This window comes from Carcharhinus amblyrhynchos, chromosome 9 (genome assembly GCF_965287045.1).
Source record: "Carcharhinus amblyrhynchos chromosome 9, sCarAmb.v2.hapA, whole genome shotgun sequence".
Lineage (NCBI taxonomy): Eukaryota > Metazoa > Chordata > Chondrichthyes > Carcharhiniformes > Carcharhinidae > Carcharhinus > Carcharhinus amblyrhynchos.
The window spans coordinates 95,966,413-95,984,378 of NC_137332.1; the positions used below are offsets into that span (position 1 = coordinate 95,966,413).

A 17,966-nucleotide genomic window follows, 5' to 3' on the forward strand; every position below is an offset into this window, starting at 1 on the left:
AGTGTTGTTGATGTTGTCTACATGGATTTTAGCAAAATCTTTGACAAGTATGGTAGGTTGTTGTATAAGATTAAATCTCACGGGATCTAGGGTGAGGTAGCTAAATGGATACAAAATTGACTTGATGACAGAAGCCAGAGGGTGGTTGTAGAGGGTTGCTTTTCAAACTGGAGACCTGTGACCAGTGATGTGCCTCAGTGATCGGTGCTGGATTCATTATTATTTGTCTTTTATATGAATGATTTGGATGGGAATATAGGAGGCATTGTTAGTAAGTTTTCAGATGACGCCAAGACTGGTGGCATAGTGGACAGTGAAGAAGGTTATCTATGATTGCAATGGGATCTTGATCAATTGGGTCAGTGGGCTGATGAATGGCAGGTGGGTTTAGTTTAGATAAATGCATTTTGGTAGATTGAAGCAGAACAGGACTTACTCAGTTAATGCTAGGGCACTGGGGAGAGTTATAGATCAAAAAGATCTAGGAGTACGTGTTCAAAGCTCCTTGAAATTGGAGTCACAGGTAGACAGAGTGATGAAGAAGGCATTCAACATGCTTGGTTTCATCTGTCAGAACATTGAGTACAGGAGCTGGAATGTCTTGTTGAAGTTGTACAAGACATTGGTAAGGCCACACTTGGAATACTGTGTACAGTTCTGATCAACCTATTATAAAAAGGATGTTATTAAACTAGAAAGAGTGCAGAAGCAAATTACTGGGATGCTACCAGGACTTGATGGTTTGAGTTATAAGGAGAGGCTGCATAGAGTGGGGTTTTTTTCTCTGCAGCAGAGGAGGCTGAGGAGTGATCTTATAGAGGTCCACAAGTAATGAGGGGCATAGTCAATATCTTTTCCCAAAGGTACAGAAGTCTAAAACTAGAGAACACAGGTGTAAGGTGAAAGGGGAGAGATACAAAAGGTCCCAGAGGGGCAATTTTTTCACACAGAGTGGTGAGTGTCTGGAACAAGCTGCCAGAGGTAGTAGTAGAGGCAAGTACAATTTTACCTTTTAGACATTTACATGGGTAAAATGGGTATAGAGGGATCTGGACCAAACACAGGCAATTGGAACTAACTTAGGGGTTTAAGTAAAAAGTGGCAGCATGGACAAGTTGGGCCGAAGGGCGTATTTGCATGCTGTAAATCTCTATGACTTTATGAAGCTGTTGAACTCAATGTTCAGTCCGGAATGTTGCAAAATTCCTAATTAGATGCTTAAGTTAGAAGATTAGATGCTGTTCTTCCAGTTTGCGTTGGACTCTCTGTGCCTATCTCTGCTGCCCTCTCTCCCATCCCACAGATAGGCCCCTTTTGTATACTCTCCTGCCAATCAGTGGACATATAAAATGGCAAAGGATCGTTGTTGGTGCAGTCTTAAATGGACTGAATGGCCTCCTTCTGCACTGTGGGCATTCTGTGATTCAAATATATTGACAGGTTAGGTGAAAGGGCAGCAAACTGGCAATTGGAATTCAATGTGGAGAAATGTGAGCATGTTCACTTTGAATGAAGGAATGAGAAGGCAGATTATTATTTAAATGGAGAGAGACTGCAGAAAGCTGCAGCACAAAGGGACTCAGGGGGGTCCTTGTTCATGAAACCCAAAAGCTGTACCTGTACCCAACAGATACAGAAGGTAATAGGAATGGTAAACGGAATGTTGGCTATTATTTCAAGACAGCTGGAGCATAAAAGTGAAGAAGTGTTGCTGCAACTGTACAAGTTACTAATGAGGCCACAATTATGATACTGTGTACAGATTTTGATCCATTATTTAAGGAAATGTATACTGTCATTGGAGGCAGTACAGAGGAGATTTACTGGGATGATGCTGGGTACGGAGAGACTGCCATATGAGGACAGGTTAAACGGGTTGGATCTGTACTCAGGGTTCAGAGGAATGAGAGTGAAATGACTGAAACATTTCCGATTCTTAGGGGTTAGACAGGGTAAATGTTGAGAGGATGTTTCCATTCATGAGAGGGCGTAGAACCAGAGGGCAGAGTTGTGGAATAAGGGGATGATCATTTTAATTTTATTTTATTTTATTTATTATTGTCACATGTATTGACATACAGTGAAAAATACTTTGAGAAGGAAGTGAGAGAGTGCAGAATGTAGTGTTATAGTCATAGCTAGGATGCAGAGAAAGATCAACTTAATGCAAGGTAAGTCCATTCAAAACTCTGACAGCAGCAGGGAAGAAGCTGTTCTTGAGTCATTTGGTACATGACCTCAAACTTCTGTGTCTTTTTCCCGAAGGATGAAAATGGAAGGCAGAACGTCCCCTGAACCCAATGGCTTGCACTCCAGGATCTTAAAGGAGGGAACTACAGAGATCATGGATGCATTAGTTGGCAGCTTCCAAATATCCTTGCATTCTGAAACTGTGCCAAAGGATTAGAAACATGTCAATGTGGTGCTCGTGTTCAAAAAGGGAAAGAGGTGAAATATAGGAAACTACAGACCAGTTAGTCTAGCTTTGCTTGTTGGAAAATATTATTGAGGCGAGAATAGTAGTGCATTTGGAAAGTCAGCATCTGATCAAACACATTTAGCATGGTTTTCTAAAGAGGAAATAATATCTGACAAATTTACTGGAATTCTTTGAGGAGGTACCAGCCAGAGTAAATAGAGGGGAACCAGTAAATGTTATACATTTAGATTTTCAAAAGGCATTTGATAAGGTGCCATGGAAAAGGCTCCTATACAACATTGGAGCTCATGGTGTTGGAGGTAATATTGTGGCATGGATAGAGGATTGGCTAATTAACAGGAAGCAGCGAGTAGCTATAAAGGGATCTTTCTCAGGTTGGAGGGCAGTAACCAGGGCAGTGCCACAGTGATCAGTGCTGGGACCACAGATCATCACAACATATATGAATGATTTGCAGGAACAGGGTGTACTGTGGCCAATTTGTGGATGATACAAAGATGAGAGAGAAGGTAGGTTGTAAGGAAATAATAAATAGTTTACAGAGAGACATTGGCAGGTTAGGAGAGTGGACAGAAAAATTGCCAAATGGAATTCAGTGTGGGAAAATGTGAGATTGTTCAGTTTGAATGATAGAATGAAGAATCTATCTAACTCTGCCTTAAAAATATTCAAAGCTTCCACTGTCTTTGGAGGAAAAGAGATCCAGAGCATTGTGACCCTTTGAAAGAAAACATTTCTCCTCATCTCTGTCTTAAACAGGAGCCCCCTTATTTTAAACACTGACCCTGATTTCTAGATTCTCCCACAAGAGGATACATCCTCTCCACATCCATCCTGTCACTATCCCTCAGACTCTTACAGCTCACACCATGAACCCTCACACTGAGCTCTGTGTTCCTGGGTACCCCTGTGCTCACTGACCTGTAAGTTCCCAGTCAAGCAACCTATATATCCAGAAGATATAGGATCAAGTGGAGTCCATTCAGCCCATCGGGTCACCTCCACCATTCAATGAGATCATGATAGATCCTGATGTGATAATCCTCAGCTCCACTTTCCCACCTTATCCCCATAACCCTCCATTCCCTAGCTCATTAACAATCTGTCTATCTCAGCCTTGAACATACTGATGACCCAGCCTCTACAGCTCTCTGCCGTAAAGAATCGCAGAGACACTACGCACTGAGAGAAGAAACTCCTCCTCATCTCTGTCTTAAATGGGTGAGCACAGTAAGAAGTCTCACAACACCAAGTTAAAGTCCAACAGGTTTACTTGGTAGCACAAGCCACAAACTTTTAGAGCACTGCTCCTTCATCATGTCAGTGGGAGCTCTGTTCACAAACAGGGCATATAAAGACACAAACTCAATTTACAAAATAATGGTTGGAATGTGAGTCTTTACAGGTAATCAAGTCTTAAAGGTACAGACAATCTGAGTGGAGAGAGGGTTAAGCACAGGTTACAAAGATGTGTATTGTCTCCAGCCAGGACAGTTAGTGAGATTTTGCAAGCCCAGGCAAGTCATGGGGGTTACAGTTAGTGTGACATGAACCCAAGATCCCGGTTGAGGCCGTCCTCATATGTGCGGAACTTGGCTATTGGTTTCTGCTCAGTGATTTTGCGTTGTGTGTTTTGAAGGCTGTCTTGGAGAACGCTTACCCAAAGATCAGAGGCTGAATGCCTGTGACCGCTGAAGTGTTCCCCAACAAGAAGAGAACAGTCTTGCCTGGTGTTTGTCCATGCATCCGTTGTCATAGCGTCTGCATGGTCTCCCCAATGCACCTTGCCTGGGGATAGCCTTTCCTCCAAGATGATCGTGCATATCAACATATCATGGCTTAAACACCTTACTCTGAGATTTTGCCCACTGACCCTAGACTCTCCAACAAGGGGAAACAATCTCTCAGCATCTACCCTGTCAAACCCCCTGAGAATCCTCTATGCCTCAATAAGGTCACCTCTCATTCTTCTGAACTCCAATGAGTACAGGCCTAACCTACTCAACCTCTCCTCGTAAGAAAATCCCTCAACACCTGAGCTGAACCTCGTGAACCTTCTCTGGACTGCCTCCAATGCCAGTATATCTTTTCTTAGATAAGGGGACTAAAACTGTTCACAATTTTCAGTTTCAGGCCAGAAGTGGTCTAATTCGTGACTTGTGCAGTTTTAGCAAGCTTTCCCTATTTTTATTTTCCATTCCCTTTGAAATAAAGCCAGCATTTCCTCTGCCCTGGATTTTCACAGAATCATAGAATCCCTACAGAGCAGTCGGAGACCATTTGGCCCATTGAGTATGCACCGACAGAGCACCTTACTCAGGCCCAGGCTCAGCCCCTGCCCTATGCCCATACACTTACCCCACTACTACCCCTAACCTACACGTCTTGGGACACTAAGGAGCAAATTAGCACGGCCAATCCACCTAACCTGCACATCTTTAATCTGTTTTTTATTCACTCGTGGGAGGTGGATATCGCTGGCTGGGAGCATTTATTGCCCATCCCTTGTTGTCCGAGGGCAGTTAAAGGTCAACCACATTGCTGTGGCTCTGGAGTGGGGAGGAATTTTAGCCTCATGCAGAGATTCTCAGATATACATTGAAGCTGTAAAGACAGAGAAATGGTTTAACAAGCTACTGGTTACTTTGGGAGTTGACAAGCCCCAAAGAATCTATATCTCGAACACTTAACGGAACAGCAACCTTGGTGAGTTGTTGCAGTGGATCTTGAGAATTTTAAAATTGAAATCTCTCCATCCCTCACCCCTTCCTATTTCTGTAATCCCCTCCGGTTTCACAAACTCTGTGAGATCTCTGTGTTCCTCTCATTCTGACATCTCCAGTATCAGGGATTAGAATCTCCCCCACACTGGGAACTGTGCCTTCAGTAACCTCAGTCCTTCACTCTGTAATCCCCTCCCTACACCTCTCTGCAGCCTCTCTTTAAAACACTCCTTTAACCCTGGAATTTGGAGACAGTTTTTGTGCACTGAGCTGTGTGTGTCTCTGGGTCAATCTTTGTTTTATAAAGCTGTCCTTGGGGAGGTTTCACTTTGTGAAAGGCACTGGGTAAAGATTAGATTTTTATCAGCCTGAATCTGAACCAGTCTGAGTTTGATCTTCCTGGTAACTAGTGACAGGCTGGCTGTTTATCTCATTCATTGGTTAATTTTCTGAGACAAACCAATCAGACATCCTCTGGTTCTGCAAGAAGGAAATGCTCGATACAGACGGGAAAATGGAGTTTGGATAAGGTTTTGGGTTTTTATTTCATGTTTTCCCCCAGTTTATAAAGTTGTTTCATCCTCAGAGTGTTTAATTCCCAGTCACTGATTGGAATTGGGACAGTGGATTCCCAGAATGTTGCTGATCCTTTTCTCCATCTCCCTGTGTTTTTCCTGGGTCTCTCCCGGTAAGTACAGAATTCCCTCTTCCATTCTCACTCTCTCTCTCTGGGGTGAATTTGAATCTTTTGGGGAGAGTTTGAAATGGGTGATGTTTGCTCAGACACTGTTATACAGCCAGCCTGATATTTGATACCATTGAAGTCAGCACAGTGTGGAAGACTGATGGGATTTAGTGTCGAGGACATGTAGACACATGAAGGGCTGGTTCCTGGAATGAAGGGATTGTCCTATGAGGAAAAGGTCAGGTTTGTATCCATTGGAGTTTGGGAGAATGAGAGGTGATCTTATTGAAACAGAGAAGATTCTGAGGAGAGTTGACAAGATGGATGCTGAAAGGATGTTTCCCCTCGTGGGGGAGATGAGAGCTGGGGGGACACAGACTAAAACTGAGATCAGAGAAGCTGGGAGCAAATAGAAAATGATTCCAATGGACAATGTTAATTTTCACATCAATTGACGGAAGCAATAGCTGTGACGATGGTGATGTTCTATCATGCTTACTGGGTAGTTTTCAATATGTTTTATAAAGTGGCAAGGGAACAGGTTGTACTGGATTTAGTAACAAGGAAATAAACAATAATTAATATAAATCAGGACAGCAAAGGAAACAACTCCCAAACAGTGAACATCGCATGGTAGAGTTTGATGTTTAGCTCGAGGTGGGGAATTAAGTTGAAGAAAGGCTGAGACTTCCCTGGACTGAGAATGAAGCTGAGCCTGTTAACCTAGGTCCGGCTGTCAGGAACAGACCTACAGAGAAAAGTGAGAGCTGTTTAAAGGAGAATTTAGTACAGGACAAGACCAAAACATTCCCATAAAGGGCAACAGCTTCACTTCTGCCGACAGCCAAAGTCCAAATGTGGGGCGTGACAGTGTAAAGATTCAGGACATAGTTCAACACAGATATAGAGAGGTGTGTGGAAGCAGGTATAGAGTAAGGGAGTGGCTGGAGGGAGCTGTGAGGCCACTAAAGAACAACAGGTAGAGGAAGGTTTATCAACCTGGGATGCCCCACGGCCTCCATATAGACAATTAAGTATTGTTTGTAAGTCTAGTCACCAGGCCGATTTGGAAAAGACAGCAGGCAATTCATGTACAGCAAGATCCCAAAGACAGTCCTTCACATTGACCAGGTAATCTGTTTTGCTTATGTTGGTTCAGTGATCAACACGAACCCAGAGAAATGTACATAAACTATCTGCTTGTCTTTCAAATAGAATCATATAAACCCACCTGAGAGAGCAGAAAATGCAGCATTTCCAACAGTGTTCCCTAACACTGACCCTCTGACAATGCAGCACTCCCTCAGCACTGACCCTCTGACAATGCAGCTCTCCCTCAGTACTGACCCTCTGACAGTGCAGCACTGCCTCAGCACCGACCCTCTGACAGTGCAGCTCTCCCTCAGTACTGACCCTCTGACAATGCAGCACTCCCTCAGCACTGACCCTCTGACAGTGCAGCTGTCCCTCAGCACCGACCCTCTGACAGTGCAGCTCTTCCTCAGTACTGACCCTCTGACAATGCAGCACTCCCTCAGCATTGATCCTCTGACAGTGCAACACTCCCTCAGCACCGACCCTCTGACAGTGCAGCACTCCCTCAGCACTGACCCTCTGACAGTGCAGCACTCCCTCAGTACTGACCCTCTGACAGTGCAGCACTGCCTCAGCACCGACCCTCTGACAGTGCAGCACTCCGTCAGCACCGACCCTCTGACAGTGCAGCACTCCCTCAGTACTGACCCTCTGACAGTGCAGCACTCCCTCAGTACTGACCCTCTGACAGTGCAGCACTCCCTCAGTACTGACCCTCTGACAGTGCAGCACTGCCTCAGCACCGACCCTCTGACAGTGCAGCACTCCCTCAGTACTGACCCTCTGACAGTGCAGCACTCCCTCAGCACTGACCCTCTGACAGTGCAGCACTCCCTCAGTACTGACCCTCTGACAGTGCAGCAGTGCCTCAGCACTGACCCTCTGACAGTGCGGCACTCCCTCAGTACTGACCCTCTGACAGTGCAGCACTGCCTCAGCACCGACCCTCTGACAGTGCAGCACTCCCTCAGCACCGACCCTCTGACAGTGCAGCACTCCCTCAGCACCGACCCTCTGACAGTGCAGCACTGCCTCAGCACCGACCCTCTGACAGTGCAGTACTCCCTCAGTACTGACTCTCTGACAGTGCAGCACTGCCTCAGCACTGACCCTCTGACAGTGCGGCACCCCCTCAGTACTGACCCTCTGACAGTGCATCACTGCCACCCCCGCCCCCCCCCCAGTTGTTTTTAATCTCAGTCAGTCGATGCACAGTTTTTCATCTGAGCCTGGATTGCTGTTGTTGATTTGTGTTTGACTCGTTTTGAATAAGTTAGCACTGATTTCCTCCAGCGTTATTTCTCGTGTTCAGATAGAGCTGATTGGTGGGGTGGTGCGGGGGGGTGGGGAGTGGTGATGGTGGTCTTGGGAGTGTGACGGTGGGTGGGGGAGAGGGATGTGGTACAGTCTGTGTGTGAACGTCCTTCTGAATGCGGTGAATGTATTTGCCGAGACAGATAGCCACTCGTTGAGATATTACTACACCTCGATGTTGAACAGTGGTGGCCTGCCGCAGTTCATTCATGTTGGAGTGCTTGATGGCGTACCGATCACTTACTATGACAGCAATGGCAAGACAGACATAGCACGGCAACCATGGATGAACACATCAGTGGAGGAAGGTTATTGGGCTGAAGAGACACAGAGGCTGATGGATCGAGAGAAGCTGTCGATGGCCAATGTTCGCATCGCAACTAAGAGAACAGGCAGTGATGACAAAGGTAAGTGTACATTTGTGATTGAGAGTGAGCCAGGTTCACAGGGAGTGTGTAATCGTGAACACATTCATGTTAGAGAATGACCCAGGTTCATAGGGAGTTTGTAATAGTGAATATGCTCGTGTTAGAGAGTGGCCAGGTTCACAGAGAGTGTGTAATAGTGAACACATTCATGTTAGAGAGTGACCCAGGTTCACAAGGAGTGCGTAATAGTGAACACATTCATGTTAGAGACTTACTCAGGTTTACAGGGAGTGTGTAATAGTGAACAGACTCATGTTAGCGAGTGATCCAGATTCACAGAGTGTGTAATAGTGAACATACTGATGTTAGTGAATGAGCCAGGTTCACAGGGAGTGTGTAATAGTGAACATCCTCATGTTAGAAAGTTACCCAGGTTCACAAGGAGTGTGTAATGGTGAACACAGTTGTGTTAGAGAGTGACCCAGCTTCAAAGGGAGTGTATAGTAGTGAACACAGTCATATTAGAGATTTACTCAGGTTCACAGAGGCTGCAATAGTGAACACAGTCATGTTAGAGAGTGACCCAGGTTTACAGGGAGTGTATAATAGTGAACACATTCATAGAACATAGAACAGTACAGCACAGTATAGGCCCTTCGGCCCTCGATGTTGTGCCAGGATATGTCCAAACCCAAGATCAAGCTATCCCATTCCCAGTAATTCTGGTGTGCTCCATGTGCCTATCCAGTAACTGTTTGAAAGTTCCTAAAGTGTCCGACTCCACTATCACAGCAGGCAGTCCATTCCACACCCCAACCACTCTCTGAGTGAAGAATCTACCTTGGACATCTCTCCTATATCTCCTACCATGAACCTTATAGTTATGCCCCTTAGTAACAGCTACATCCACCTGAGGAAATAGTCTCTGCACGTCCACTCTATCTATACCCCTCATCATCTTATAAACCTCTCATCCTCCTCTGCTCTAAAGAGCCCCCAGCTCCCTCAACCTTTCCTCATAAGACCTACCCTGCAAACCAGGCAGCATCCTGGTAAATCTCCTCTGCACTCTCTGCAATGCTTCCACATGCTTCTTATAGTGAGGTGACCAGAACTGAACACAATATTCCAAATGTGGTCTCACCAATGTCCAGTCTGGTTGCAGCATTACCCCACGGCTCTTAAACTCAAACCTTGTGTTAATAAACGCTAACGCACTATAAGCCTTTTTTACGGCTTTATCCACTTGAGTGGCAACCTTCAGAGATCTGTGGATATGAACCCCAAGATCTCTCTGTTCCTCCACGTTCCTCAGAACCCTGCTGTTGACCCTGTAATCCGCATTCAAGTTTGTCCTATCAAAATGAATCACCTCACACTTATCAGGGTTAAACTGCATCTGCCGCTTTTCGGCCCAGCTCTGCATCCTATCAATGTCTCTTTGCAGTTTGCAAGAGCCCTCCATCTCACCCACTACTCCACCAATCTTGGTGTCGTCAGCAAATTTACTAACCCACCCTTCAGCCCCCTCTTCCAAGTCATTGATAAAAATCACAAAAAGCAGAGGACACAGCACTGACCCTGTGGTACACCGCTGGTAACTGGCTCCAGTCTGAAAATTTTCCTTCCATCACCACCCTCTGTCTTCTATGAGACAGCCAGTTACTTATCCAATCGGCCAAATTTCCTTCTATCCCAGACATCCTTATCTCCCTCTTGAGCCTACCATGGGGAACCTTATCAAAGGCCTTACTAAAATCCATGTATACGACATCAACTGCTTGACCTTCGTCCACACATAGTTACCTCCTCAAAGAATTCAATCAAATTTGTGAGGCAGGACTTACCCTCACGAAACGGGGCTGACTATCCCAGATTAAACTGCATCTTTCCAAATGGTCATACATCCTATCTTTCAGGACCCATTCCATTAACTTACTGACCATTGAAGTAAGACTAACTGACCTATAATTACCAGGGCCATTCCTATTTCCTTTCTTGAAGAGAGGAACAACATTTGCCACTCTCCAGTCCTCTGGCACTATCCCTGTGGACAGTGAGGACCCAAAGATCAAAGTTAAAGGCTCTACAGTCTTATCCCTTGCCTCCCGAAGTAGCCTAGGATGTATCCTATCTGGCCAGGGGACTTATCGACCCTCAGATTTTTCAAAATTGCTAATATATCTTCCCTCAGAACATCTACCTCCTCCATCCTATCAGCCTGTATCACATACTCATCCTCAAAAACATGGCCCCTCTCCTTAGTGAACATTGAAGAAAAGTATTCATTTCAACACCTCATCTATCTCTTCTGACTCCATGCACAAGTTCCCACTACTATCCTTGACTGGCCCTAACCTCATCCTGGTCATTCTTTTATTTCTCACATAAGAGTAAAAAGCCTTGGGGTTACCTTTTATCCCACTCGCCAAGGACTTCTCATGCTCCCTTCTAGCTCTCCTAAGCCTTTTAACTAATTTCTAGCTACCTTGTAACTCTCAAGCGACTCAACTGAACCTTGTTTTTTCATCCTTACATATGCTTCCTTTTTCCTCTTAGCAAGAAATTCAACCTCCCATGTGAACCATGGTTCCCTCACTTGGCCATTTCCTCCCTGCCTGCCAGGGACATACCTATCAAGGACATGCAGTATTTGTTTCTTGAAAAAGCTCCACTTTTCATTTGTGCCCATACCTGACAGTTTCTGCTCCCATCTTATGCTCCCTAATTCTAGCCTAATTGTGTCATAATTACCCCTGCCCCAGTTATAAACCTTGCCCTGTCGTGTGACCCTATCCCTCTCCATTGCAATAATGAAAGACACCGAATTATGGTCACTATCTCCAAAGTGCTCTCCGCAAACAAATCTAACACTTGGCCCGGTTCATTACCCAGTACCAAGCTCAATGTGGCCCTATCTCTTGTCGGCTTATCCACATATTGTGTCAGGAAACTCTCCTGCACACACTGTACAAAAAGTGTCCCATCCAAACTATTCGACCTATAAAGGTTCCAAACAATCTTTGGAAAGATAAAGCCACCCATGATAACTACCCTGTGACCTCCACACCTATCCATGATCTGCTTTGCCATTTCCTCCTCCACATCTCTATTACTATTTAGGGGCCTAGAGAAAACTCCTAACAACATGATCAATCCTTTCCTATTTCTAACTTCAGTCCATATTATCTCAGTAGGCAGATCGCCCTCGAAATGCCTTTCTGCAGCCGTTAAACTATCCTTGATTAACAATGCTACTCCTCCCCTTCTTTTACCGCCTTTCCTAGTCTTACTGAAACATCTATACCCTGGAACTGCCAACAACCACTCCTGTCCCTGTTCTAACCAGTCTCTGTAATGGCCACAACATCACAGTCCCAAGTACCAATCCATGCTCCCAAGTTCACCTACCTTATTCCTGATGCTCCTTGCATTGAAGTAGATACACTTCAACCCACCATCCCGTCTGTCTATACACTCCTGCGACCTTGAGACCTTCCTCAGTACCTCGTGACCCTCAACACTGGCTTTTGGACTACACCTCATTTTCCCAACCCCCTGACAAATTAGTTTAAACCCTCCTGAAGAGCTGACGCAAATTTCCCTCCCAGGATATTAGTGCCCCTCTGGTTTAGGTGCAAACCGTCCTGTTTGTAAGGTCCCACCTTCCCCAAAATGTGCTCCAATTATCCAAGTAAATGAAACCCTCTCTCCTACAGCATCCCTGCAGCCACATGTTAATCTACACTCTCTCTCTGTTCCTCAACTCACTAGCACCTCATGTAAGAGAGCGACTCAGATTCACAGAGACTGCGTAACAGTGAACATACTCATGTTAGAGAATGACCCAGGTTCATAGGGAGTGTGTAATAGTGAACACACGTGTTAGAGAGTAATCCAGGTTAACAGGGAGTGTGTAATAGTGAAACACGCTAGTGTTAGAGAATGACTCAGGTTCACAGAGTGTGTAATAGTGAACACACTCGTGTTAGAGAGTGACCCAGGTTCATAGGGAGTGTGTAAGAGTGAACACACTCATGTTAGAGAATGATTCAGGTTCACATGGAGTGTGTAATAGTGAACATACTCATGTTAGAGAGTGAGCTAGTTTCAAAGAGAGTGTGTATAGTGAACTCACCTGTGTTAGAGAGTCACCCAGGTTAACAGGGAGTTTGTAATCGTGAACATACTCGGTGTTGTCGTAGAGAACACATTCATGTTAGAGGGTTACCCACGAACACAGGAATGTGTAATAGTGAACACACTCCTCTGACAGCAGTGACCCAGGTTCAAGACAGTGTGTAATAGTGAACACACTCATGTTAGAGAGTTATCCAGGTTCACTGGGGTGTGTGTGTAATAGTGAAAACATCCATGTTAGAGAGTTACCCAGGTTCATGGTGTGTGTAATAGTGGACACACTCATGTTAGAGAGTGACCCATGCTCACAATGTGTGTGTAATAGTGAACACATTTGTGTTAGAGATTTACCCAGAGAGTGTGTAATAGAGAACATACACAGGTTAGAGATTTACCCAGGTTTACCGAGTGTGTAATAGTGAACACACTCTTGTTAGAAAGTGAACCAGGTTCAGAGGGAATGTGTAATAATGAATGTACTCAGGTTAGAGAATGATCCAGGTTCACAGTGTGTGTAATAGTGAACACACCCATGTTAGAGCTTTACTCAGTTTCACAGAGGCTATAATAGTGAACACACTCTAGTTAGGGAGTGACCCAGATTCACCAGGGGTGTGTAATAGTGAACACAGTCATGCTAGAGATTTACTCAGGTTCACAGAGGCTGCAATAGTGAACACACTCTAGTTAAAGAGTGACCCAAGTTCACAGGGAATGTGCAATAGTGAACACACTCATGTCAGAGAGTGACCCAGGTTCATAGAGAGAGTGTAATAGTGAACGCACTCATGTTAGTGAGTGAGCCAGGTTCAGAGGGAGCATGTAATAGTGAACACACTCATGTGATAGATATACTCAGGTTCACAGAGGCAGCAATAGTGAACACACTCATGTTAGAGAGTGACCCAGATTCACCAAGGGTGTGTCATGGTGAACACACTCCTTTTAGAGAGTGAGCCAAGTTCACAGCGTCTGTAATAGTGAACACCCTCGTGTTTGAAAGTGACCCAGGTTCACAGTGAGTGTGTAATAGTGAACATGCTCGTGTTAGAGCTTTACTCAGGTTCACAGGGAGTGTGTAATAGTGAAGACAATCATGTTAGTGAGTGTGTCTAACTTGTGTTAGGGAGTGTGTAATATAGAGTGAGTGGATAGTCTGCAGTCTCTTGTTTTTGAAAGGTTGGTGCTGATTATTGTTTTTCTGGCCTATCTTTAGCTCTGAACTTCCTGCAGTATACCTCAGGCTGTGAGGTGGGGGATGATGGGACTGTGAGCGGAGTTCGTCAATATGCCTTCAATGGACGTGAGTTCATCAGCTTTGATCTGGAGCACGCTACCTGGGTTGCAGCCTCACGTTTTGCCCAGTCCACACAGAACACGTGGAACCAGAACAAGGCTGACAACACGTACAAGAAACAGTACACCAAGAAGATCTGTGTCGATTGGCTGAACACCTACCTGGGATATGGAAATGGGGCCCTTAGTGGCAAAGGTATGCCTGAATTTCCATCCTGACTCACTCACAGCATCCATTAAACCCGAGAGGGTCACACACGCAAATATTCACCCATTGACAAGCACATTCCACCCATCCAGTTACAGTGCAAACATCTCCTGACCAGGAGAAATTCCACTGTAAGGGCACAGAGCACGCACACAGCAGAGTACACAGGGCACAGAATGGACACACAGCAGAATACACATGGCACAGAGCTGGCACACAGCAGAGTACATCGGGCACAGAGCTGGCACACAGCAGAATACACAGGCCACAGAATGGACACACAGCAGAGTACACAGGGCACAGAATGGGCACAAAGAGTACACAGGGCACAAAGCGGGTACATAGCAGAGTACACAGGGCACACAGCAGAGTACACAGGGCACAAAGCGGGTACACAGCAGAGTACACATGGCACAGAGCTGGCACACAGCAGAGTACACATGGCACAGAGCTGGCACACAGAGTACACATGGCACAGAATGGGCACATAGCAGAGTACACAGGGCACAGAATGGACACACAGCAGAGTACACATGGCACAGAGCTGGCACACAAAGTACACAGGACACAGAATGGGCACACAGCAGAGTACACAGGGCACAGAATGGACACACAGCACAGTACACATGGCACAGAATGGGCACAAAGCAGAGTACACAGGGCACAAAGCGGGTACACAGCAGAGTACACAGGGCACAGAATGGACATACAGCAGAGTACACAGGGCACAGAATGGGCACACAGCAGAGTACACAGGACACAGAATGGGCACACAGCAGAGTACACAGGACACAGTGGGCACACAGCAGAGTACACAGGGCACAGAATGGGCACACAGCAGAGTACACAGGACACAGAATGGGCACACAGCAGAGTACACAGGACACAGAATGGGCACACAGCAGAGTACACAGGCCACAGAATGGACACACAGCAGAGTTCACAGGGCACAGAATGGGCACAAAGCAGAGTACACAGGGCACAAAGCGGGTACACAGCAGGGTACACAGGGCACAGAATGGGCACACAGCAGAGTACACAGGGCACAGAATGGGCACACAGCAGAGGACACAGAATGGGCACACAGCAGAGTACACAGAACACAGAATGGGCACACAGCAGAGTACACAGGACACAGAATGGGCACGCAGCAGAGTACACAGGGCACAGAATGGGCACGCAGCAGAGTACACAGGGCACAGAATGGGCACGCAGCAGAGTACACAGGGCACAGAATGGGCACGCAGCAGAGTACACAGGGCACAGAATGGGCACGCAGCAGAGTACACAGGACACAGAATGGGCACACAGCAGAGTACACAGGACACAGAATGGGCACGCAGCAGAGTACACAGGGCACAGAATGGGCACGCAGCAGAGTACACAGGGCACAGAATGGGCACGCAGCAGAGTACACAGGACACAGAATGGACACACAGCAGAATACACAGGACACAGAATGGGCAGAGGGACAACAAACAGAGTACACAGGGCATGGGGACAAAGACAGCACACAGCACAGTACACAGGGCATGGAGGACACAGCAAGCAGTGAAGTATGCAGGGCACAGAGTACACAGGGCATGGGGCACACAGCAGAGTAGGTGCAGAGTGAGCACACAGCAGAGGACAAATGGCACGGGGCACAGAGCACATATGGGGCACACTGCAGAGTCACACAGGGCACAGTGCGGGCACAAAGTACAGGGTGCATATCATAGGTTACAGAACACAGCACCTGGTTAGGATAGAGGGCAGGAGGAGGAGGAGGGTATAGGGCAGAATGTGCAGTGTTATCCCAGGGCATTCAGTAACCCGCACTCTCTGCTGACCACACAAAGACAGGCTGATTCATGGACAGAGCTCCAATGACAGGGTGTCCCAATTCTCACACTCGTCATCCAGACACAACCCCCACCCTGACCTGAATTTACGTGACCCTCGTCACCTCACTCTTCCCCCGTTCACCCCCTCACTCTGCCATGCGCACCACCCCATACACAGGGACAAACACGTACGAGAGCAATAAGGAGTGGCCCCTGTGGAGGGCTGAGCACTGTGATAATGATTCACTGGGAGTCCAGGGCAGTGGGTGAAACTCTAACACGGTGCAATCCTTTTCATTCCACTGTCCTTCTCAATACCCCCTTTCCATCTGGACGACCTCAGCCCAACAGATCGAGTACAGTGTGTGGTCTCTCTCTGTCTCCTCAGTTGTCCCAGAGGTGCACGTCTATCACACAAAGAGCTCGGATGGCCAGAATCTCAATGTCCACTGTCATGTCACTGGCTTTCAGCCACGGGCCATCAATGTGAGCTGGTATAGAGATGGAGAGCCCCTGGATAGTCCCCAAAGCACTGGCATTCTACCCAACCACGATGGCACCCACCAGATAAGGATACACTTCCAGACCAAAGCCGGAGATCGCCGTAGCCACGTGTGCCACGTCCAACACAGCAGCCTGCCTGAGATATTGGAGAGACCCTGGGGTAAGGAATGTGAATGAGCGACCCGGGAGCGGAACGGGAACTCGCTGCCGGATCACCTGGCTCCAGAAATGGGAATGAACCGGGATAAAGCACCAGAATATTCCGGGGAGGGGAAGGAGGGATGGATGCCAGGGCAAGGGGCAAGAAAAGTCTGGCCAAAAGAATGTAATTACCCTGAGAGGAGGCATGAGAGCGACTCGGGATGAGCAATGGGAATAATCAGGGAACAGAATGGGAATGATGCTGAATAAGGAATAGATGGGGAGCCGGGATGGTCAGGATGGGGGAGTGAGTGGGAATTTGACAGGCACAAGGAATTTGGATCACCTGCAATAGGGAAAGGGAAATATGGGAGGTTCCAGGTCAGGGTCGGGGTCGGGGCGGTTCCGGATTGGAGACGGGGTCGGGGTCAGGGTCGGGGCGGTGCCGGCTCGGGGTTGGGGCGGTCCCAGCTCGGGGTCAGGGTGGTCCCAGCTCGGGGTCGGGGCGGTCCCGGCTCGGGGTCGGGGTCGGGACGGTCCCGGTTTGGGGTCGGGGCAGTCCTGGTTAGGGGTCGGGGCGGGTCGGGGTCAGGGTTGGGGCGGTGCCGGCTCGGGGTCGGGGCAGTCCTGGTTAGGGGTCGGGGCGGGTCGGGGCGGTGCCGAGTCGGGGTCGGGGCGGTGCCGGCTCGGGGTCGGGGCGGTCCCGGCTCGGGGTCGGGGCGGTGCCGGCTCGGGGTCGGGGCGGTGCCGGCTCGGGGTCGGGGCGGTCCCGGCTCGGGGTCGGGGCGGTGCCGAGTCGGGGTCGGGGCGGGTCGGGGTCGGGGCGGTCCCGGCTCGGGGTCGGGGCGGGTCGGGGTCGGGGCGGTGCCGGCTCGGGGTCGGGGCGGTCCCGGCTCGGGGTCGGGGCGGTCCCGGCTCGGGGTCGGGGCGGGTCGGGGTCGGGGCGGTGCCGAGTCGGGGTCGGGGCGGGTCGGGGTCGGGGCGGTGCCGGCTCGGGGTCGGGGCGGTCCCGGCTCGGGGTCGGGGCGGTCCCGGCTCGGGGTCGGGGCGGGTCGGGGTCGGGGCGGTGCCGAGTCGGGGTCGGGGCGGTCCCGGCTCGGGGTCGGGGCGGTCCCGGCTCGGGGTCGGGGCGGTGCCGGCTCGGGGTCGGGGCGGTCCCGGCTCGGGGTCGGGGCGGTGCCGGCTCGGGGTCGGGGCGGTGCCGGCTCGGGGTCGGGGCGGTGCCG

At 48.3% G+C, this 17,966-nt stretch overlaps 1 protein-coding gene across 1 annotated transcript in view; it reads left to right on the top strand.

Moving 5' to 3' along the window:
* The first annotated feature begins 5,643 nt into the window (after positions 1-5,643).
* The window catches only part of LOC145348630 (uncharacterized), a 52,732-nt gene continuing 40,409 nt past the window's right edge, over positions 5,644-17,966 (top strand). Inside the window, exons 1-4 of the mRNA XM_080196796.1 lie at positions 5,644-5,851; positions 8,401-8,664; positions 13,982-14,257; positions 16,484-16,759. Coding sequence (XP_080052922.1) covers positions 5,800-5,851; positions 8,401-8,664; positions 13,982-14,257; positions 16,484-16,759 — 868 coding nt within the window. The 5' untranslated portion in view covers positions 5,644-5,799. The remainder of the gene's footprint in view (positions 5,852-8,400; positions 8,665-13,981; positions 14,258-16,483; positions 16,760-17,966) is intronic.